General features: G+C 52.7%; 3 protein-coding genes across 9 annotated transcripts in view; 1 reads left to right on the top strand and 2 right to left on the bottom strand.

Moving 5' to 3' along the window:
• DOK1 (docking protein 1) overlaps nucleotides 1–1,871 on the bottom strand; it is a 3,266-nt gene extending 1,395 nt beyond the window's left edge. The window contains exons 1-4 of one of the 3 annotated variants that reach the window (XM_006736115.3): nucleotides 1,263–1,861; nucleotides 653–952; nucleotides 391–484; nucleotides 11–195 (exon numbers count right to left, since the gene is read on the bottom strand). In XM_006736115.3, the coding sequence (XP_006736178.2) occupies nucleotides 11–195; nucleotides 391–484; nucleotides 653–952; nucleotides 1,263–1,607 (924 nt within the window). In that variant the 5' untranslated portion in view covers nucleotides 1,608–1,861. Of the gene's footprint in view, nucleotides 1–10; nucleotides 196–390; nucleotides 485–652; nucleotides 953–1,093 lie in introns of all 3 variants that reach the window. The other 2 variants (XM_081796630.1, XM_031031033.2) reach the window with 2 other exon arrangements.
• Nucleotides 1,872–2,130: 259 nt separating this feature from the next.
• LOXL3 (lysyl oxidase like 3) lies at nucleotides 2,131–20,783 on the top strand. Of its 5 annotated transcripts, none has more exons than XM_081796621.1 (14): nucleotides 2,131–2,260; nucleotides 3,641–3,965; nucleotides 5,631–5,794; nucleotides 6,445–6,659; nucleotides 16,478–16,697; nucleotides 16,941–17,121; nucleotides 17,261–17,415; nucleotides 17,638–17,805; nucleotides 17,938–18,100; nucleotides 18,290–18,533; nucleotides 18,625–18,740; nucleotides 18,820–18,956; nucleotides 19,063–19,174; nucleotides 19,359–20,783. In XM_081796621.1, exons 2-14 carry the CDS (start codon nucleotides 3,653–3,655, stop codon nucleotides 19,430–19,432), a joined length of 2,262 nt encoding a protein of 753 aa, XP_081652747.1. In that variant the 5' UTR covers nucleotides 2,131–2,260; nucleotides 3,641–3,652; the 3' UTR covers nucleotides 19,433–20,783. The 5 variants fall into 5 exon arrangements, with proteins under 5 accessions (XP_081652747.1, XP_081652750.1, XP_081652749.1 ...); XM_081796624.1 differs by having other exon boundaries at nucleotides 2,149–2,260; nucleotides 3,553–3,965; XM_081796623.1 differs by lacking the exon at nucleotides 2,131–2,260 and having other exon boundaries at nucleotides 2,311–3,965.
• On the bottom strand, nucleotides 19,861–23,067 carry HTRA2 (HtrA serine peptidase 2). Its single transcript, XM_006735328.3, has 8 exons — nucleotides 22,512–23,067; nucleotides 22,207–22,411; nucleotides 21,922–22,116; nucleotides 21,677–21,709; nucleotides 21,337–21,442; nucleotides 21,114–21,183; nucleotides 20,327–20,422; nucleotides 19,861–20,219 (listed from the first exon to the last, which is right to left on the bottom strand). The coding sequence occupies exons 1-8, from the start codon at nucleotides 23,015–23,017 to the stop codon at nucleotides 20,054–20,056; spliced, it is 1,377 nt and encodes a 458-aa protein (XP_006735391.1). The 5' UTR covers nucleotides 23,018–23,067; the 3' UTR covers nucleotides 19,861–20,053.
• Nucleotides 23,068–23,184: the final 117 nt, after the last annotated feature.

Raw genomic sequence — 23,184 nt, 5'->3', positions numbered from 1 at the left:
CGCCCCGCACCTTGTCCCGGCCATAGCGGCGCAACAGAGTGTAAGGCCAGAAAAGGAGTGGCTCCAGTATCTGACTCTGGGCCCCTACGGTCAGGAGAGTCAGCCTCTCAGCCTCCACCCTCAGCACATAGGAGCCATGCAGGCCACAGCGCTCAGCGGCTTCGGTCCTCTGCACTGTTACCCAGAACTGGGATCCTGGAAGGAATACACAATTAGATTGGCAACCGGCCAGACTGCTAGGTGAGGGCGCTGGGGAGGTGGGGACAGGTTGTCCAAGCACTCACTTGGAAACTTCAGGAGCTTCCTACTTCCCCATGATCCCCATTAATCACTCCCTTCCTAAGGACACCCTTCTTTCCACCCCATCCCTGCCCAGGCTCAGGCGTCTACCTTCCCAGGTGGGGCTATACAGCGAGTTCTCCAGCATCTCCAGGGCAGAAAGCTTGGGTGGGTTCTCCGCAGGCGCCAGAGCCCAGCTTCCTTTCTGGGGTAAGGAGAGAGAGTATCGAGGACCCTGCAATTCCCTCACCGCTGTTGCCAGGGTCCGAGCCGGCCCAGGCCCTCTGCTGCTGTAACCGCCCCCACCTCGCGTCGCCTCTTGGGCCCAGTGCGTTTCGCCCCAGCCCCTCGCGGGCAGCCCCGGACCGCTCACCGGAAAGGCATTGCGGCACAGTGTTTGCACCCAGGCGGCGCTGGACGTCGCGTCCGCCGCCAACAGGTGGGAGCGCTGCGCGGTGTCCAGGCGGAAAGCTGCGGCGCCAGGCTCTGGGGGGCTCTCCACAGCCACGGGGACCACGCTCACACACTCCGCCAGACGGATCACCTTGCAGTCCAAGCGGCGCGAGCCCCCTCGGCCCCCTCCGGAGCTCGACCCCTTGTGGTCAAAGAACTCGAGCCGCGCTACGCCGTGGGGACTGGCAGGATAGAGTACCGCCCAGGTCTTCCTCCACCTCTGGGAAGAGAGAGCGAGACGCTGGGGAGGGAGCGGGCGAGCGCCGGCGCAGGCCGATTTCGGCTCTGCAGCTTCCCGGCCGGGGGCGAAGTTTCCCGAGAAGAATGCAGCTCCGTCTCCCCAGGACCAGAGAGGGCGTACCCGAGGCCAGCGGACCTTCTCCGGAGTGTGCAATCAACTTCGCGGGAACGTCATAGGGTTCTTCAGCTCCCGGCCCGCGCTCCAACCCGCTGCCGCCCCCTCCCTCCCTCTGGGCTCTACAGCCCACTCCTAAGTCTGATGGGGTTCCGCAACCCCTGCCCCCGACTACCTTGGTACCGAAACGCTGACTTTGCAAAAAGAGCGGCCCTTCCATCACAGCTCCGTCCATGGCCCCCGGCGCTTCCTTCCGCGCTTCCTGGCCCTGCGGGCTAGGGGCGGGACCGCGCCACCGGAGGCGTTCCCGCCCCTCCCCCGGCCTCCGCGGACCGCGAAGGAGGAGCAAGGAGAGCCGCAAAAGAAAAAGGGAGGGGGTCCCCAGATAGTTGGACGGTTCACCACCTTCAGACCCCTGCCACAGCCCTGGGACGCGCACAAATGGCTCCACCAGGAGAAACCTCGAGGTTTCGGCCAGAGGGGTTTGGCGCCTGGGCTTACGGGCTGTGTAGGACGTCATATGCTCAACGTGACATCAGAGTGAAGGCCGTGACGTCACCCCGAAAAATGCTAGTGGGCACCGTGGGGCACCGGAGGGGCTCTGCGGCCCTTCAACGCTTCAGGTCCCCTGACCGGACCCGCCCCTAGCCCGGCAGGGGTCTGGCTGTTTACACTCCGCGGAGCCCGGGACATGGGGGAAGGGTTGGGGGCTGGGGGCTGGGGACTGGAAGTCTTCCCGGAGCCGGGAGCTGAGCCGCGGCCTCCCGCCGCCTCAGGGGCCGCCGCCCGGGCTGGTCCGCGGCCCCGTGGCCTCTTGCGTGTCCAGCTCCCTGACCGCAGCTGCCCGGCCTCCAACCCGCGGGAAAAGAAAGCTTCATTGAGCAGGCCGGGGGAGGGTCGGCGGTGGGGGGTGGGGGGAGGTGGAGCGGCCGCGGCCAGCTCCACGGGGGAGGGGAGGACCAAAAGGAGAAGAGGAGGGAACTGGCCAGGGAGGAATGGAAGGAGAAGGCGGAATGTGGGAGGGCTCAAAGGGACGTGGGAGGGACGAACGGAGAGGGGGGAGAGAGGGGGGGTCCAGTCTCCCCTGGCCGAGCACTTTTTTTGGGAAGTCCTAGGACTGATCTCCAGGACCTGGACTCTTCTCCCATCCCCTAGAGCCCCGCTCAGCCAAAGGTAGGGGAGTCACGCTGCCGCGGGAGGAAGGGGAGTTTCGGATGGAGAGGATGGTGGTGGGACCACGGAAAAGGGGTGATGCGGGATGGGGTCGAGGGTAACCAACCAACAGAGGGTTTTGTCATTGTTTAAAAAAAAGAGAGAGAGACACAAGAAGCGTGGAGTGAGGAGGCAGATATTTGGCGGGTGGGGGGTCTGCAGGGTGTTCCAAATAGGGCAGCGGCCAGGGCCCTAAGCCTGGAGGCTCCTCTGTGAGGCCCTACCCCTGGGCCCCCAAGCCAAAATGTCCCCAGAACAAAGCTGTCCTGTTGTGTTGTTTGTCTGAGTTGGGGAAAGCATGTTTGGGGGGCCCGTTGCTGGAGAGGGGCTGTTCTCAGTCCCAGACAGAGGGAAGGCCTTGGCTGAGGAGCTGATTGGCGCCCTGGCCTCCGGTTGCCCAGTGACAGCGATGGCAGTGTTGGCAGGAGGTTTGGACAACCCCACCCCATTCCCCCTCCCAGCTTGAGGCCTGGCCCTCCTGGGCCCCTTGACCCTGCAGGGCATGTGAGAGCCTGTGTGCTGGGTAGGGTGTGCACGGGGTTCTCCGTGCATCCTGGTCTCTGCCGGCTCCGCCGTGGAATCTGCCCAGACAGGATTCTGGGCTTGGCTCCCAATCAGAGAACCTAAGATCTGAGGGGCTCCTAAGCCCCCTGGCCTGCTTCTCTCCACAATCAGTAGCTGTCTGTCCTCTGTCTGACTGGCTGAATGGAATCATCTAGGCTCCTGCCGCCACCCCTCCTTGGCTCCTGCCAGGCCCTCACCCCACCTGTTGCCTGCATCTCTCCATTGCTCTGTGCGCTGGCTCTCTCACGGTCCCCTTCTATCCGTCTTCCACATTGTCTCTCTCTGCTGTCTCTTTGTTTGCTCCCCTTTTGTTCCCACAGTTTCCCTTCCTCTCACATCCTGTCTGGGTCTCCCTCTGGCTCAGTCTCTATCTCTTTCTCTCAACCATTCTCTGCCTCTTGGTCTCTAATCACGGTCTTTTGATCTTTGGGTCTCTTAGAGCAGTGGGTGGGGATAATGGAGGTGATGATGACAGAGCTAGGAAAGGTCCTTGTGAGGCAGAACAGCTGATGGTGAGGAAGAGCCTCTCTATCTCTGTGTCTCTGTCTCTCTCTCCCTCTCTCTCCCCCCTCCCTAGTCTGCACCTCTCGGGCTCTGTTTCTGCTCTTATTGAGTTTGTGTTTCTTTCTCACTTAGTCCCTGGATCTCTGGCTTTCTCTCACACAGTCTCTTGTCTCTGTCCTTTTCAGGGTTCTCTTCCTCTCCTGACCTCTCTCTGCGACCCAGGCCTGGCTTGGTCTCGCTTTTTCTCACACACTCTCTCTCTGGGGCCCCCAGGCCTTCCCTGCCATGCGACATGTCAGAACCTGCCCGTGGAGCCCATGGGGGCTGCTGCTGTCCCTGCTGTGCAGCTCCTGCCTGGGGTTTCCATCCCCGGCCACGGCCCCCGAGGACAGGGCTGGCAGCCAGGGGCTGCGGTTCCGGCTGGCCGGCTTCCCCAGGAAGCCCTTCGAGGGCCGCGTGGAGATCCAGCGAGCTGGCGAGTGGGGCACCATCTGCGATGACGACTTCACCCTTCAGGCTGCCCACGTCCTCTGCCGGGAGCTGGGCTTCACAGAGGCCACGGGCTGGACCCACAGTGCCAAATACGGCCCTGGAACAGGTGAGCAGTGCTCCATGTGTGGCCTAGGTATTGCCTTAAGACAGGGAGAGGGAACACCAGGCCAGGCGCAGGCAGCCAGGACATCAGAAACAACCAGTGTCAAGTAGAGCCATGGTTGACAGTCAGTTCTCAGGCCTGCATGACCTTAGGCTGGTCAGTGCCTTCTCTGAACTTCAGATGCCCTATGTGCAAAATGACTAGGCGATCTCTAAGTGCCTTTCTTCGGCAAACGCGTGATTCCACAAAGACACATGCAAGGACAGCCCTGATACAGGTGAGCCCTGTCTGAGTAAAGCACAGCTAGTTTGATGGAAAGCTGAGAGCAGATAAATGATGTCTGGATGTCCCCAACCAGAAGGGATCACAGATACCGCAGCTGACAAAATCGGATTATAGGCAAGAGCTGAAACCAACAAGCTGGAACTAAGTTTTCTTAGAACTAAGCTTTCTGACTAAGCTTTCTTGGAACTAACAAGTATAAACTCTTAGGACAAGAATGAATGTGGGTAGTAGGGGCTTAGGAGGAATTCTGAGACCTGAAAGTGCTTACATTGTATGAGCCCACAGAAGGATTGACGGACAGAAGCCAGTTGCAGTCTGCAGCGCATCCCCCACTCCCCACTTGCTGGACCACTTCTGGAATAAAGTGTCCCTTGTAGGTGCCACATTTAAGAGAGACAGTAGAAAATGGAAATGCTTTCAGAGGAGAGCTGCCCAGATGTGAAAGACTGGAAGCCAAGTTTCAAGAGGGAATAGCTGAAGAAACCAGGGGTGTTTGGTATGAAAAGAAAAAGCTTTGGATAGCGTTTACCTGAAGGTTGTCTTCAAATATGAGGACAGTCATTTGGCTAAGGGAGTTTTCTGGATGGCAGCAAAGGACTGAATCAGACCTGGTGGGGCAAAGTCATAGTCATGAGGACTTCTGTGATGGTTCCAGGGGCCTGGTGGGGCAGGAAGTAGGCATCCCAGCAGAAGCTGGGTAAGTCCTGTCAGGAGGTGCATGATGGGTCCCTGCCATTGGCTGGGACAGACAAGTCACATTGGGTGGAATCCCATGTGGATTGCGTCCATCCAACTCTGAGAAGTCAGATATTCATTTCAGTGTGGTCCAGGGAGCAATGTGGCAGCACAGACAGGGCAGGCCCATGGGAGAAAGCGAGGCTGAGGTGAAAAGATCTTAGATTTCCAAGTCTCACAAATGGCTTAAACCCCTAAGTCCCCGTGTATTGGCTGTGTGGTCTTAGGCAAGTTACTTAACTTCTCTGAACCCCAATTTCTTTATGTAAAATGGTGGCAGATCTAAGAGTAATCATGTATATGTATACATAGCAGAGTGCCTAACACACAACAGGTACTCGATAAATTGTAGCTCTCACTGAATAGGTCAGGACTGATCAGAAATTCAGTGTTGACTCTTGATTGTTTATTCACCGTACCAACTTCTTGAGTTTCCCCCAGATCACACTGACCCTCCATCAATCCTGTGCTCCCTTTAACTCCCAGGGTGTCCTGTCTCTTGCACACCCATTATCTTACCGGAAAAATGGGATCATCATGGCCAGATGCAAGGCCTGTGTGCTCACTCTCCCCAAAATCCCCATCACCTCCCTCCCTCCTCCATCCTGCCTCCACAAGCCTCTCTACCCCCCATCTCTCTCTCCACAGGCCGCATCTGGCTGGACAACCTGAGCTGCAGTGGGACTGAGCAGAGTGTGACTGAATGTGCCTCCCGGGGCTGGGGGAACAGTGACTGTACCCATGATGAGGATGCTGGAGTCATCTGCAAGGACCAGCGCCTCCCCGGCTTCTCAGATTCTAATGTCATTGAGGTCTGCCATTCATACACACACACACACACACACACACACACATACACACACACACACCCCACCCAGGATGACCAGGGTGGTTATATGTGGTTAGAAGGGATACTAGAAGGTAGGGGATCCCATATGCCCCACAGGCTAATTTGGGTTGGTGGGAGGCTTAGGGGGTGGGGACAGAGGATAGAGCTAGACATATTAAAGCCCAGGTTTGTTTTAGCATTGGCATTCAAGTTACTAAGCCTGGCATGAGCCTCTCCAGCTTCATCCCTGGTCCCCAGGTCATCCCTTGCTCTCCCTCCTTTCAGGTGTTCCTGCTCTCCTGGAACATCTCCCTTCCTAATCTCTCCTACTGCTTCCATACCACTTCCTCTGTGAACTGCTCCCTCATGCTGGGGCCGCCTTGGGCGCTCCTTCCCCAGCTTCTTCAGCTTCCTCAGCACCCTCAATCGCCTCTCAGAGCACATGCCCTTCCTTCCACTCTCGTGGTCCAGGAGAGTCAGTTCATCACAGACAGCAGGCATGCCTCCCAGCCCTGTGGCAGCCCCTACTCCCCACGGGCTTACAGCGAGCACATGATCAGGGGTCCGTGAGGGTGGGAGGACATGTAAAAGGCGCCACTGATTCTCCTTCCTCTGCTTGTGGTCCCATCCCAGGTAGAACAGCACCTGCAAGTGGAGGAGGTGCGACTTCGACCGGCCGTGGGGCGGGGCAGGCGGCCCCTGCCAGTGACCGAGGGACTGGTCGAAGTCAGGCTTCCCGAGGGCTGGTCGCAAGTGTGTGACAAAGGCTGGAGCGCCCAGAACAGCCACGTGGTCTGCGGGATGCTGGGCTTCCCTAGCGAAAAGAGGGTCAACACGGCCTTCTACAGGTGAAGGGATGTGGGCGCTGAGTGGAGCGGACTGGGATTGAGGGGTGCTCATTAAGGGGTGGTGTCTCGACCCCCAGGAGGGCCCGGGGCTCTGCAACAGTGGAGAAATATGGAGGCCCTTTCGAAACTGGAGAGTTGAGACATCTTCTGGGGCGGGTTTGAACTGGGGCAAGCAAAGCTCCTGCTCTCTCGGGTCCGCAGCCGGGGCGGGGCGAGTGGCGCCGGTCGCGGGTCGGTGCCCATGACGCCATCGGTTGGCAGGCAGACTCTCCGCGCCTCGGGGCGCGCGCCGAGCCTCGCGAGGCCACGCCCAGCGGCCGGCAGGCCCGGGGGCTGTTACGGTTACGGCGCCGGCGCGGCCCCCGCCGTCCGAGCTCAGGGAGCGCGCGGCCGCACCCTGCGGAGGCGGCACCTGGGTGTGTCCAGCGCGGGCCTGGGCGCGCGTGTCCCCGCCAGAGAGCCAATCCCCGAGGGTCGGAGGGTGCGGGGAGAGGTCGGGCCCTGCCCTCGGGAGCCCCCGGGACTCCTAGCAAGTTTTCCAGAATATCCTTCGGCCGAGACTCCCGGCCCTCTCCACCTGCCCTGGAGCCCTGGTGTACGCGCTGGCTTCCAGAGTGACGGATCACACCGGTGAACGGCTCTGTCCTTACAGCGCCTCGCTACCCTGGAGAATCTTATGCAGTCCTTTTGAGGAGTTTAGAAATCTTTACAGTCTCTCTGTAATCTACTACGCAGAGTAAAGTGCTAATTTGTTTTCAGCTCTTCCTTAGTTGAGTTTTGCAGAAAGACCTCTTGACATCTAGGTGAGCTTCCATTGGGCACAGAACTTCAGATATGGTCCGATCAGGGCAGGGTGCAGTAGAAATGCTCAACTTTGGGTAGAGCATGCCCAGACTTGGTATTGACTTTATGTTGAGGAAATACCCCACTGTTCATATTGAACTGGTAATCATCTAAGACCAATTCAGATCTTCCCTTATCCTTGATACTAATAGAAAAGCCTATTTGAACCTAAATCTATGTTGAGTTTACCCTATTAAATTAGTTGGATACATCATTTAAAAACCTTTAAAAAGCCACCATGAACCCATGAGATTATCCTGAATCTTGACATTATTTTCCATTTGTCATCCCTCCCAGCTTCCTCTGGAGGATATACATGATAGCTATGCCTTCTGCCTTCATCAGAGTGAAATGTTCAAAACCAAAGTCTAACTCTTCCTTACTCATCAAGTCTTTACTCATTAGTTGTGAAATGTTTTTTCCATTAATTGGAAACAAACTGAACACTACGATGACGTAGCCAACATTTCACCATTTTATCTATAATGAAATCATGGGAGATTTTGTTAACCTCCCTTAAAATCCAGATATATTATGTTCATGGCCATTCTCCAGTCTTCCAATTTAGTAATCTTATCAAAAAATGAAATCATGGTGGTTTGAGCTAATTTTTACTGAAATCCTTCTAGGTCTCTAAGGATCTCCATATATTTTCCTCACTGTTCACAAACTTTCCATTTAATAATGTATTCTAGAATATTATTCTTTAGATTAAGGAATCATTTTTCTTCTTTTTGAAAGTCAATACATTATCCAACCTCTAGTCTTCTCCACACTTGCTCTAATTTTCCTTGCCTTGGCTCTCGGCACATCTGAAAGTTCTTTCAGCCCCAAGGAATATACTTTATCTGGTCTAGAGACTCAAACTGTTTTAAAACAGCTGTGTGCTGTGCTCCTTTACTGCTATCTGTCTTGGGGTTATATTTCTTTCTCTGTGCTGTTCTTTACCTTCCCTAACCCAAGCATCAGGTTCTGAAAGATTCGTACAATTTAAAAAGCAGAGATTTCAGTGACGAGGCTAGCGTGAACAAAGGGGAAGAGACCCATTCATCCAGTATTTATTTATTAGTGTCTACGGTGTGCCAGGGACTGTTGAAGACACTAGGGATTCAACAGTAGGCAAAAGAGACAAAAATCCCTGATCTCATGGACTAGGGAAGAACTGGAAAATAGTAAAATTTTAAAGTGCAAGGATGGTAAAGCGTGTAATCAATAAAAATAAGGCAGGGAAGGAGTTAGGAAGTCGAAGTAGGATTGCAGTTTTAGATAAAGGGGTCAGAGAAGGCCTCTTTGAAAAGGCATCATTTGAGAAAAGATTTAAGGGAGGTGAGGGCACAAACTGTGTAGAAATCTAGCCAAGCATTTACGGGAAAAGGGATCATAAAAGATCCTAGGGGGCAGGGGAGGGGTAGAGGGAGGGAGAAGGCACTCTTGTCACGCTCCTGGAGGCCACTGGGGCTGCAGCTGAGGCAACGAGAGAACATGACAGAAAGGTGATATAGGAGGAGATCGGGAAAGAATGGGGAGCCTGATCACATAGGGACATTTGAGAGACTGGTTTGTTCTCTGTGTGAGATAAGGTTTTGAACAGAGGTGTGACATCTGACTTCCATTTTTAAAGTATTATTTTGGCTGTTTTAAAAATAGACTGTAAGGGATGCAGTAGAGTCAAGGAGGCAGAGAAATTAGTTAGGAGGTTATTGTCTCCTGAAAGCCAAGTAAAGAAAGTGAGAGGTGATGGTGACCAGTGAGAGTGGTGAAAAATCACATTCTGTGTATGGCTGAAGGTAGAGCCAACAGGATTTGCAGATGGATTTAATGTGGTATGAGAGAAGGAGAGGAATTAAGGTTCATTTCAAGGTTTTGAGCCTGAGCTAAGTATGGAGTTGGCCTTTTCTGATAAGGAAGACAGTGGGTGGAGCACATTCTGTGTGAGGAGGGGATGGGGGACACTGAATATTAAAACTTGGTTTTGGACCTGTTAAATTTGAGGTTCTCTAAGACATTGAAATGGTGAGGCTGAGTAGGCAATTGGGTATACGACTCTAGAGTTCAGTTGAATAAAAATATTACAAGCCCTGAAACTGGACAGTGTCACCAAGGGAGTGAGTGTAAACAGGAAAAGAGGGGTCCAAGGACTGAACTGAGAGCTTAAATATTATGAGGTCAGGAAGATAAAGTGAACACGCAAACAGTGAAGTGAGGTAGAAAGAAAACCAAGGGACTGTGGTGGCCTGTAAGCCAAGTAACAGGCTTCAAGGAGGAGAGGGAGAGAGTGATCACCTGACTCAGTGCTGCTGGTGGGTCTAAAAGAACAAGGACTGAGAAACAAAAGCTGGATTTAGCAAAATGGAGTCATTGCTGACCCAGACAGAGATGACAGTGACTAGGATATTTTTCAAAAGATGGTTGACTAGAGTAGAAGGTTGTGCTGAAAAATAATGGAAGGAAGATCTGAATTACTTAAGAGCCAGAAAATGGAACGCTTTTCATGGCAGATTAGACAGTTTCATCTTTATCTTATGACAAAATTAAAAATAAAAGTATTTGTATGGGACACTGATAAATTAAGGCCAGTGTTGTTAAAGTGTACCCAATAGTAGTGAATTGGACAGAGGAGGTTCTAGATGCAGTAAGGCTAGTTAGGAGTTTGTCATAAAGGTGAAGCTGATTCGGAGGGTGACAACCAAGAGGGAGGGGGAGGAACAGCTGTAGGATGACTGGTAAAAGAAAATAAGAGAAGACATACAGGAAATGACCCTGAAGCTGCTGGAAAGAAGGATGATGTGTGCCATCAGGCACCTCTGGGCTTCAAGGTAATATGCACTAGCTTTCCAAGTGAGCCATCCTCAGCAAGTTTGAAACCCAGCAGTTATCCCTAGGTATGCATGGTCTGAAGTCACTTGCAGAGATCAGGAGTATCTGTGTAGATATTGCAATCTGTTACTGAATCTGGGATATGAAGGCTGGAGAAGGACACATACTAAGTAGAGAGATCATCCGTAGTGAGGAAAGGGGTTACAGTAGTCCTGGGAGATTCTGTGATGGGGATATGATCTAGATTTCCTTTCACAGGTCACATCAGACAGAGGGAGCATTCTCACAGGTAATACCATCATAAAGGATAGGCAAGGTCATTACGAAGAACTCCACCTTCCTTAGAGAAAGAAGATACATTGGCTAGCTTTTAGAGGAAACCAGTAAGATTTTGGGAATGAGAAAATCAGAACATGATGCATTTATCATTTTTCCACTTGGTTTTATAGTCTGCCCTAGAACACGTGAAAGTTGTAGAATTTTAGAAGAGGAAAAGAATGTAAAGATAATTGAATCATTTACTGTCCTTTTGCAGGCAAAGAAATTGGGGTTCTAATGGCTCAGGGGCTGAAAGCTATTTATTGAACTCCTGCTATTTGAAAAGCACTGTGCAAGGTGCTGAGAACACAGAGGTGATGAGAGATCACGGAAGACCTGACAGGCTACTACGTTAAGGATTTGGGTCTTTATAATAAAAGCCCTGGGAAACAAGTGAAGTGTTTTCATAAGGAGGGCTGTAAGAGGCCATGATGAGGTTTGGGGCTCCAAAAAATCACTCTGACAGCATTTCTGAGAATGGTTTGGAGAAGAACAAGAGTGGATGGACTGGAGAGGTGTTTAGGAAGTAACACTGACAGGACTTGGTTATGGACTGACTTTGGGAGTCAAGAAGAGGTTAACTCTTAGGTTTCTGGAGTGGATTTTACTGAAAGAATTGTGGGTTTATTTTTTGGACCTACATTACATTTTAGAAAACTTTGAGACATCTAAGTAGAAACATCAAGAAGGCAATGGAATATACAAGGTTAGGTGTAAATGAGAACGTATAAAGAGAGGATATGGAATGATAGAATGCCTCAGACAGGACTCCAAAAATTTAAGTGACTATCTAGAGGAGGAGCCTGTGAAGAAGACCAAGAGAGAGCAACCAGAATTAGGAATCAAACCAGACTAGTAGTGTTAGGACAGCCAAGGAAGGAGAGAAGATGAGAACAGCAGTGTCAGATGCTACTGAGAGGTAAATAAGATGAAGATTGAAACTGTCTACTAGATTTATTATCGCCGAGTGATGGGGAAAACCAGAAAAGAGCAGGTTAAGGAATGAGTGGTAAGAGAGAGAATATAGAAGTGGAGCGTTGACAACTCTTGACAGTGTTTTCAATGAAGAAGCGGGGAGATATGGGGTGGAGGCTGTGTGTGGGGGGGTGTAGGAGAGATCTGAACATGTTTAAAATGATTCAGTTGAGGAGAGATTGTATGTGACTTCTCAACTGAGGAGAAGAAAAGATCCTAAGGGATGGAATTCAGAAACATTGGGGGGAGTGGCCTTAGAGACGAGAGAGAGAATGAGAAGAGGGTGCACAGATGTAGGTACATTTTGATGGTTGAAGAAACAAATGATAGGAGGAAACAAGCTCATTTGTGAATGAAGGAGTGTAAGTAAAGACAGATACCAGTACAGGTCCTAAACAAGCACCAGGTTCTTAATATAATCTATATTGTACCTTATATATAACTAGGTATGCCATATGATATTTAATATAAAAACCTTATAAATAACTAAGAGAAGAAGTACTTCTAAGTTCTTAGATAATACTACATTTTTCTGAGTACTTGTTGGAGGATCAAGATAATCTTGAAAGAAAACACAAAATATATTTCATTTTAGACAGATCTGAGAAAAAGACATTTGGAGAAAAAGTTTCACACTATACTTGTATGATGGGAGGTTCTAACTCTTAGTAATGTCTCAGGAAAGGGACCTGAGAGTTATTGTACACTCTTTTCTAGAAATGTTGGACATATTGGATATTTTGATAAAAAGACCAACTAAATACATCCTCAGGAAGAAGCCAGGGCAGGAAATACCAAGCAACTGCAGTGCTCTTTCAAATCTACATATTAACATCCTAGTACATCTGCACATAGTATATTATGTCCAGATAGGACTCCTCAAGAGAAAACAGCAGAGTAAGAACATGTTTAAAGAAGGGATAAGTATGATGATAACAGGGAGTCCCATAAATTTATAAGAACAGACAGGCAAAACCTGCATTCATCTGTACGTAGTTAGACAGGACAGAGAGGGGGCAAAATTAAAGTCTTTGAAATCAAAGGGAGAAGGAGAGGAGAAACAGACCCAGTTTCCAGACATTAGACTTAAGGCAACCTCTTGAAGAAGAAAATAGATCAAATATTTAGGCCAATTAAAAAGAAATAAAGTTTTAGAACTTATTTCTCTAGAAGTAAGTCTGGGAGCTGAACTTGGTTTGTGAATGACTAAAGCATATGGGATTTAATTTAGGCAGGAAGGATGGTGGCATCCTAACCCACCTGGCCTCATGTTCCCCAGTCAAACCAAGTTAACATCCTTGGACATCCAGCCTTGGTCCTGGTCCACAGGCCTCAAACCTGGAAATGCCAGAAGTCAGAGAGAATCCAAGAATAAACGACAGTCAGCCTCCCTATAACCAGGCCAGTTCTCTCTCCTTGCCTGGTCATTCTGACAATCTTTTTTTTTTTTTTTTTTTTTTGAGAGAGAGAGAATGAGAGACAGCATGAGAGGGAGGAGGGTCAGAGGGAGAAGCAGACTCCCTGCCGAGCAGGGAGCCTGATGCGGGACTCGATCCTGGGACTCGATCCTGGGACTCCAGGATCATGACCTGAGCCGAAGGCAGTCGCTTAACCAACTGAGCCACCCAGGTGCCCTCATTCTGACAATCTTAACAGTCCTAACACCTTCCTACTTATACCCTTCCTCATAGCCCTCTCCTCGAGTTTAGATCAACCCTGATATTGACCCTAGTCCCCATTACCCCTCTGCCCCAGCCTAATTTCTGTGGATGCTGGTATAGGGGCGCTATCAACCTGAGTCCAGGTGCCTCACTGCTGCTCATCACCCTGGTCATGGGCATGTGAAGCCAAACAGCTGTGAAGGGTTGAGCCTTGGGAGTATCTCATGTTATAACATCCTGCTGACTTTCCAACTTCGCTGTTGGAAAAGAAATTTGCCCTTGGCCCCAGCTGCACCAGCCTTTCCCACTTGGTTCTAGACTGATCTTGACTCTGCTATTGTCTTATCCTCACAGAAAGTTGAGGAAGCGAGCGGCCAAAGCCTCGGCCCGACGCCCCAAGCCCCTTGGAAGGTAATGGGGCAAGAGCCCCGGGACCTCCTGCTCGCCCCTGTGGCCCGAGGAGGTGGATGGATGGAAGGCAGCCTATCCATGTCCATCCCAGAACCCAAGCTAACGAATTAGGGATGTAACTGCAAATGGCCATTCCTGGGGATGGGGAGGCAGGCATGGGGATGGGCAAGCTTTGATCTTAGGGTGCCCAGGGAGGAAATAATGTAGGCACGGCTGAGGAGAAGCCTCCTCCTCCTTATACTTCCCCCAAATAGCTTAGACTCCAGCCTCAGCCGCCTGCATGCTTCCTACCCCCTACTCTTCACCCCCCCCAGTTCACCCACATTCCCCTTCTCTCTGCTCCCTTGCCCTCTTGTCCCCTCTCCCCTCACCCCCTGGACTGACTGGATTTCTCATCACTGCTGTGGAATCCAGAGAGCAACCTGAGTTCCTAAAATGGAGTTCAGTGGTGTGCAGCAGTCAGTAGGGGTGGAAAATCTGGCCCCCTTCACTTTACTCCTTCCCACACTCTGCATAAAGTGTCCTTCCTGGGCCACATACCTAACCACTACCTCCACTAACTTCTTTCTCCTTTTTTCAGACCAATCACCAAGTTTAAAGTCAAACCCAAACCCCGAGTGGGCAGGGGATCAATCAAGAGGTAAATGAAGTTCAGGCTGGGTGTGAGGAGAGGGAGAGCGCAGTGATGATGAGTCTGGGCAATGGGGCTGTGGCCAGGAAGGGGTCCAGGACGCCCCCACCAAGACGTGGCAGAGCAGCAGTAACTGTTACAAACCACCTTCCAGATGAGTCACTGAAACGTAAAGTGATGCTGGCCCTTATGTTGGTTTCTGGGGAACTATGCTTGTCACAGGATTTTTGCAAGTCCCTTCTTCCCCATGCTTATTTATCTTCCCCCAGTGAATTCTAGCAGATCCTCTGGCACTTTTGTCCTTCAGAAGCCACACTTGCCTCTCCCTCAAGAAGTTCAGTTTGCCTAAGGGATTCATGTTCCCCACTTACCTTTATTTGATCAATTTTTTAAAAATACGTGCTACCAGCTTGGAGGTGAGACTCAGGGTCCCCTCTGAAACCTTTTCCAGGGATGGGTTCAGATTATAGTCCGTGTGTCTCTGGCCCAGTTGACACAATGAGGCTCCCCATTCCCCAGTTTTCTCATGGGTTCCCTCAGAATTCAAGGGAGTGGAAAGCTTCCACCCCAGCGATTACCTCTCACTAGGCTTCCAAAGGCCATTTGCATGTGAGAAGTCTCCCCAATAGCTTCTTCAGCAGAAAATCCATCCCTTTCTTCCGTCCCCTCCTCTGTTCTGCACATTCTAGGATCACCCAGTGGTCCCCTGGTGGCCCTCCTTCCCCAGCTCCTCCTTCTGGTGGCTTCAAAGGAGCTCGGAATTTGGGGGTGTTCTTGTAGTGCCTTCTAGCTAAGGGTCATCTGTGCCCAACATGGCCATGCTCTGGTCTTCCCTGAACCGCAAACTCAACTGCACACTGCTGTTTTTACTGTGTTCCTTGTGGAGAAAGGGGAGGAGGAAGTTTAAAAGAGCAATCTCTTTTTCCTGTGATTGGCCTCTTTGACTTTTATTTTCAGCCACACAGGACTTTGGGAGAGTACCTGATCTGTCTGAGCTTCAGAATCCACTGATCCTGAGCCTCCAAAGGTATTCTGTAGAGTCTCCAGGCTTCCTTTGTCTGTTGTATTTATAAACTTTTCCTCTTCTCTGCGTCCTCTAGCCAGTGACTTCAAGTCGTCAGAACTCTTCCTTCCTCTGACATCAAGTGATGGGCACGTTACTACAATAACTCATTGCCAAGCCAGCCTCACAGGCTCACTTCACCAATACGAGCCCTTCTCCCTGCACACTGCTCTCATCGCGTGCCCCACTGCCATCTCTCACTCTGTTAGTGTCAGTAAACAAGCCCCCTCGATCTCACAAGTCATCTCTCCTAAGTGCTTCCAAGTTTTAATGTCTCTAGTTTAGTCTCATTTTCGTGCTTGGGTGGCTATGGAACATTCTGTTACGTTTACATCGCAGAAACATGGACTACCTTATTAAAGCTCAGCTCAGGTCTGGAGAGATCTCTACCATTCCATTCTGTTGTGCGTATTCACTCTCCTCTGGCCATGTGGTCTCTAACTTGTGTCTGTCTTACATTTCTACATCTTCATTCCCACATGTGCCAGCCCAGTCCTTCCCTGTGTCCACATTCTGGTATATTCTTCTCATAACTACCCATCACATTCTGGCCTGGAAGACTCTCTGGCCTCGGAGAAGCCATGTAGACCCAAGACTGACTCACTCCTTTACATCCTGACCCTGATTCAGATCTCAGTCTCTGCGTAATAGCAGGCTGTGCACCCCCCGCTGGCTCTTCAGGCTTCCTGTTTGTGTCAGCCACTCCTTCCTGCCCATCTCTTTCAGCCGGGCAGTCTTGGCTTGCCCCCCTCTCTCTGCACAGCAGTCTCAACCCCAGCCTCCGTTAGGGCCAGCAGCCTGAAACCATTTGGAGCAAGGTTTCTGTCAGGCAAGTCAAGACTAGCTGTCCTGCCCAGAGAGGTCTCGGCTGCAGGTCCCCCCAAACCCTCCTGTCTGGGTAATCTGGGCTTTTTCAGCCTGGAAACTTGCCCATTCCCTTTGTCTCTATGGAGGGAAATGCAGCAGAGAAGAGGGGAAGAAGAAGGGATAAAATGGTCACGAAAGGTTGGGGGATGGTGGAGGCACGGAGGGGAGGAGGGTTGTGGGCAGAGGTAGGAGCATTGTTTTACCCTACTGCACCCCACTCCTGTCCCCCCAGGCTGCTGGCCCAGCGGCAGCAACACTCCTTTGGTCTGCATGGGGTGGCGTGCGTGGGCACCGAGGCCCACCTCTCCCTCTGCTCCTTGGAGTTCTATCGTGCCAATGACACCACCAGGTGCCCTGGGGGGGCCCCTGCGGTGGTGAGCTGTGTGCCAGGCCCTCTCTACGCAGCATCCAGTGGCCAGAAGAAGCAACAACAGTCGAAGCCTCAGGGGGAGGTGTGTGAGACAGTGACTATAACCTTCCCCACCCCAGGTGGAGAACCCCATAGCCTAGCCACCCCTGACTAAGCACAGCCCTGACCTTTGAGGATAGAGAGGAACCTCTCTCCAGGGGGTGGGCCACAGACCTGAAACCACCCCCTCCCTCCCACCAGAATCTCATTCATCTCCCAGGTCTACTTAGCCCTCTGTGCTGATGTTTCCATTCACTGCTTTTGGGCACATCTCTCTCCTCTATAGACCCGAGTGCGTCTAAAGGGTGGGGCCCACCCTGGAGAGGGCCGGGTGGAAGTCCTGAAGGCCAGCACGTGGGGCACAGTCTGTGACCGCAAGTGGGACCTGCAGGCAGCCAGCGTGGTGTGTCGGGAGCTGGGCTTCGGGAGTGCTCGAGAGGCTCTGAGTGGTGCCCGCATGGGGCAGGGTGAGGGGGATGAAGATGGGAGGAAGAGGGAAGGAGAAGGTACACACTCTCCTGGGGGGTACATTCCTTGGGAAGGAGACCCCGAGGCAGACAGTGAAGGTCCAGTTATAACCTCCTGGTCTTTGGCCTCTCACCCTAGGCATGGGTGCCATCCACTTAAGTGAAGTTCGATGCTCTGGACAGGAACCCTCCCTCTGGAAGTGCCCCCATAAGAATATCACAGCCGAGGACTGTTCCCATAGCCAGGATGCTGGAGTCCGATGCAACCTTCCCTACACTGGGGTAGAGACCAAGGTCAGTTTTCTTTCCAGTTCAGTTCAGGGATCTTGCATCCTCTCCAGCCCTGGTCATGATGTGCAGCCTGACAGCTTCCCAGCCCACTGTCCCAGGCCCCCACCATCCGGCAGCTCCCATCCAATGCCCCCACTTGCCAGCCCTTATGTGCCTCTGAATCACCCGTCAGCCACACGCCTGCTGCAAAAGCTTACCCAGAACTTCCATTCTGTGTCACTACAGATCCGACTCAGTGGGGGCCGCAGCCGACATGAGGGGCGAGTGGAGGTGCAAATAGGGGGACCTGGGTCCCTTCGCTGGGGCCTCATCTGTGGGGATGACTGGGGGACACTGGAGGCCATGGTGGCCTGTAGGCAACTTGGACTGGGCTATGCCAACCATGGCCTGCAGGTGAGTGGGGGGAGGGAAACCAAGGCCTTTGCCTCCAAAGCCTGTGTCTGGGGTAGAGGACTGTGGAAATGAGTCCCTTGGCCCAAGAGGCTGGATGGTGGGGCTCACAGAAACACCAACATATGTTCCCAGGAGACCTGGTACTGGGACTCAGGGAATACCACAGAGGTGGTGATGAGTGGAGTGCGCTGCACAGGGTCTGAGCTGTCCCTGGACCAATGTGCTCATCACAGCACCCACATTGCCTGCAAGAGAACAGGAACCCGCTTCACTGCTGGAGTCATCTGTTCTGAGAGTGAGTGAACCCAGGGAAGGGAGGCTCTGGGCCACCCCCTTGGAGAGAAAAAGAGAGCTGTAAGCTGGAGGGGTACTCCTTGCCTGTGAAGAACCAGCCTCTCCCCCCAACAGGGGGAGGAGAGGCACCCCCGTCTGCCCCCCACCCCCAGCACCGACCTCCCACACTCTGTTTCCTTCCTGGGGGCAGCTGCATCAGATCTGCTGCTGCACTCGGCCCTGGTGCAGGAGACGGCCTACATCGAGGACCGGCCCCTGCACATGCTCTACTGCGCCGCCGAAGAGAACTGCCTGGCTCGCTCCGCCCGCTCGGCCAACTGGCCCTACGGCCACAGGCGTCTCCTCCGGTTCTCCTCCCAGATCCACAACCTGGGACGAGCGGACTTCAGGCCCAAGGCTGGGCGCCATTCCTGGGTGTGGCACGAGTGTCACGGGTGAGGGGGCAAGCAGAAGGGCAAGGTCACTGGAGATGGGGCAAACCCGCGGGGGGTAGGGAAGGCAACAGGGGTCCCCTTGTCCCCACAGGCACTACCACAGCATGGACATCTTCACCCACTATGATATCCTGACCCCCAATGGCACCAAGGTGGCTGAGGGCCACAAAGCTAGTTTCTGTCTAGAAGACACTGAATGTCAGGAAGGTGAGTTGGGCCTCGAACAGACGCCGGTATCTCCATCCCACAGTCTTGCCTCACACTGACATATGCCAATCCCTCTCAGATGTCTCCAAGAGGTATGAGTGTGCCAACTTTGGAGAGCAGGGCATTACTGTGGGTTGCTGGGATCTCTACCGGCACGACATCGACTGCCAGTGGATTGACATCACAGATGTGAAGCCAGGAAACTACATTCTGCAGGTGCCGGGGGCCTGAGATCCAGCTGGCAAGTGGGAGGAATGTTTGTTAAAGACGCCCTTGGATTTGAGGACTGCAACTGGTTATGGTGCCTTTCTCCCACTCGCAGGTGGTCATCAACCCCAATTTTGAAGTAGCAGAAAGCGACTTCACCAACAATGCAATGAAATGTAACTGCAAATACGACGGGCACCGCATCTGGGTGCACAACTGCCACATTGGTATTTGGTGGGAAGAGGAGCCCAGGGAGACTGGGGGATGGGAGGGAAAGACCTTCATTCTCGTCTGCCTAAGTTGGTTCTGTGTCTTCCCACCCACCTCTGGATCTCCCAGCCTCTCCACTTCTACCCACCCTTCCCCACAATGGGTCTGTTTCCCCACCTAAACTGCCCATTCACCTTGTAGGCGATGCCTTCAGTGAAGAGGCCAACCGGAGGTTTGAGCGCTACCCAGGCCAGACCAGCAACCAGATCGTCTAAGGTGCTGCCACCCTCCTCCGCAAACCACCACTGGCCCCTAAGGGCGGGGGTCTGAGGCTGCCATTACCTCAGGAGCTTACCAAGGAACCCCAGATATCAGCAGGCCAGCCGCACTCATCCAGTGTGCGCTGTGGAGGTGGACTGTCAAGCCGAGGTTATCGCCCTCCTTCCTAGGCCAGCTGCCGGATCCGTGGCCAAGCGTGGGGAATTTTTGCTCCCAGGCCCAGCACCGAGCCAAGCACACGACAAAGAGCAGCACCTGATTAACTGCCCAGAACAACAGACAGCAGCAGCTGGTTTTCTTGAATAGGGAGATCAGAATGGTCAGCTCCAGTATCTCCCCTCAGTTGAGGGGGGGATACAGCTTTACCTCTAGCCTTTTTGTGGGGGAAAAGATCAGTACCCCCCCCTTATTTTTGACTATAACATGATGCTAGGTATAATTTTATTTTATATAAAAAGCATTTTTATGATTCCTCAGAGCCCAGGGATTGGTGCTGGTGGTTGGAGGGACCTGCCCCCCACTGGTTCATTTAATCCTCTGTCCAGGTACCCTCAGAGCCTAGGCCAGGAAAGCAAGGTGGAAATCAGAGCAGGAGCCTCATACTTCTGCTGACCCACTCATTCTGTGACTTCAGGGGTCACATATAAGGTCAATGTTTCCGGTCCCCGCCGGATGCGCACTGCCAGCTGGGATTGGGTTCGAACAGCTTCATAAATATCTTCAGCGTTTTGTACCAGCTGCTCCCCAATGGCCAAGATCACATCACCCGGCCGTAGACCAGCCCTATGGTGAAAGACGGACAGAGAGAGAAAGGAGGGAATAGACAGCCCAGTTCAAGGGCACATGCACATCTCACCCATCCCCACCTCACAAAGCAGTCTCTCCCTCACCGGTGTGCAGGGGAGTCCAGGATGACTTTATGGATGAGCACACCATGCTGAACATCAGGAAAGCTTGGTTCTCGAAGCTGTAGTTCAGCAAGGATGCTGAAAGGACAGAGATCACTCTGTTAACCACACCAAGGCACTCTCCCCATCTTGCGTTCACCTCAAATCTCGCATCAGCACACTGACAGCTGCATGGACAAGGGCATGCACTAGATACTCCGGATACAAAGGCAACTGGCTTTCTGCCTTCTGGAAGTTAGGAAGTGGGACATATATATAAAAGGTAACTAATTCCAAGTGATACATAGTATTAAGACAATAACACTAATGTCATTCTAGAATTCTAAGAGAAACTTTAAGGAGAGAGTAGAACTTAAAAGCTGAGCCTAAAAGAATGGTTCTGGTATTTAACTATATAAAGCAAGAACAACATAAATAAAACCATGGGAGTAGGAAATCAGGTTGGCTGGAACAGAATATATTCATGTAAGAAGCCAGATCTGGAAGGTTAAATTGGAGACAAATGGAAAATGGCCCCTAAATACCAGGTTAATTAAGTTTTTAAATCAAAGCAGTAACAGGATGCAATCAATCTGGTAGCAGGCGTACAAGATGGATTGGAGTGAGAAAGTCAAGATCATGGGAGAGAACAGCTCTTCTGATAGCTCCAAGTGTGAGGCAACTTATCTTAGATAAAGATAAAATTAAGAACAAAGCTCAACAGAAGTGCCAGTTGCCCACAACTGAACACACTGGTGGTCCTACAGGTCACTACCCCTAAAGCTCATACCTGGGAGTCAGGGTCAGCATCATCACCCCAATGTAGCGGCGCTGGGACCCACTGATTCCAAACCAGGAATCTGTGATAGAGGGACAAATGAGCCTCACCCAGTTACCTCCTTCCTTCCCCAACCCTTTCCTCCCAATAGACAGCCCCCCCCAGCAAAGCCCAGTGAATGCCCCTCCCACCACTTAAAGGAATTCCCCCCACCCCCCCGCCAAGCCAGGCTCACTCTTCTTTTCCCCACGATGCAGAAACTCTCGAAGGCGATCAGAAGGGATGGCAAAAGAGATTCCAGCTGTGACCTTCATGGTATTCACTCCAATCACCTCCCCATCCTGCAGGGATAGAGCCCACTATTCCCTAGCCCAGACACATAGTAGGAGATGGGACTACCTGAACAAGAGTAGCTGGGAGTATTGGGGAGTTGGGGAAACCTTGCTGGATTCTGGGAGATAGCCAACAGGAGAATGCTCAGAAACTTAACCAAACATCATTGAATTAGGGGAAGCACACCCCTTCTCACACTGACCTGGGGCAGGGATTCTTGGAAAGAAGGATGTCCCACTCACCAGGTTAACCAGAGGACCTCCAGAGTTTCCAAACTGCAGGACAAGGAGAAAATATGGAAGAGATCCAGGGACTCTATGTCTGGGGGCATGACCAGGATGTAGGCACTTTCTCCAAATTCTCTCCTTTCCCAGCCCAATCTCTGTATATAGGCTCATCCACCATCTATCACAGTTGGTGCCTGCACCCCACAGCCTCTCCCCCAACCCCCAACCTAGTTTGTCATTTCTCTTATGTCAGAACGCACATCAATAGCTGCATCAGTCTGGATGTATTCCACATTGGTTTGGGGGAGGCCCAGGTCTCTGGCTGGACGCTGAGCAGAGCTGACAATGCCAGAAGTGATCGTATTCTGCAGTGCAAAGGGACTTCCCATGGCAACAACAAACTCCCCTTGCCGGACATCGGCTGAGCGTCCCAGGGGTAGTGTGGGGAGAGGTTCCTGAGGGGAGAATGGGTACAAGAGAACTGACACCTGGAGATGTGACCAAATTCACAGCCCCAACCAGACCCAGCCTGCCCAGACCCCCACCTTGGTCTGAATCCTCAGCGTGGCGATGTCTGCCACGGGATCCACAGCTGTGACCATGGCCTCATACGTGTCACCGCTAAGCAGCCTCACACGGACCCGGCGCCGATCAGCCACCACATGAGCGTTGGTTACGATGAGCCCGTCGGCAGCCACCACGAATCCTGAGCCATTCGAGATAGGGACTTCGCGGCCCGAGAAAGGGTGCCTGGGATGGGGGGAAAGCAAGGATGTAAGGAGGCTCAGACCCCTGCTCGCCCCCCCTGTAGCCCGCGGTTTGGGTGCCTTCTGCTCTTCCCCACCGTTACCGGCCCAAGATCTCGATATAAACCACAGCAGGTGCTGTCTTCTCCACCACGTCTGCGATGAAGTTGTACTGGCTCCGGGGAGAGGTGGGCGGCGAGCCAAGGACCGAGGCGAGGACCGCTGGGGGACCCCGACCCCCGCCCCACAATAACAACAGCACTGCCCCCCCAGCGCCCAGCGCCACCGCCAGCCATACGCGCAGACGGGTTCCAGGGGTCCCTGAGACCTCCCGGCTCCTGGGATCTGGGGTCCCTGCAGTCAGCCGTGCTCGGGAATCCCAAGTCCCCGACGTCAGACACGTCCGTGGTTCAGGGACCCCCACAGACAACCGGGCCAGGAGACTGGGGGTCCCATAAGTCACTCGGGCCCGAGGGTCAGGAGTTCCTGACGTCAGCAAGGCCCGGAGGTCAGGGGTCAACAGGGGTCCCTTCCCCCAGCGAACCCCCCCCAAAGCCCGCCATCCCCGGAGGTTCCAGCATGCACCCCGCCCCGCCCTCAGTGCAGCCATCAGCTCCGCCTCGGCTGCCTCCTCGCCCGCCCTACACAGAGGCGGCGCCCTGGATGCGAGCTAGCGGGCCGAGGGACGCGGGGCACGTCGGTACCTGAAGTCCTCCAGAAGTGCACGCCGGGACCCAGGATTCCGGGAGGCCGACTCCGCCCCCGCCACGCGAATGC

The sequence above is a fragment of the Leptonychotes weddellii genome, chromosome 10, assembly GCF_054177405.1.
Source record: "Leptonychotes weddellii isolate Sample4059 chromosome 10, ASM5417740v2, whole genome shotgun sequence".
In the NCBI taxonomy this organism is placed as follows: domain Eukaryota; kingdom Metazoa; phylum Chordata; class Mammalia; order Carnivora; family Phocidae; genus Leptonychotes; species Leptonychotes weddellii.
This window is presented reverse-complemented; position numbering and strand designations above follow the sequence as displayed.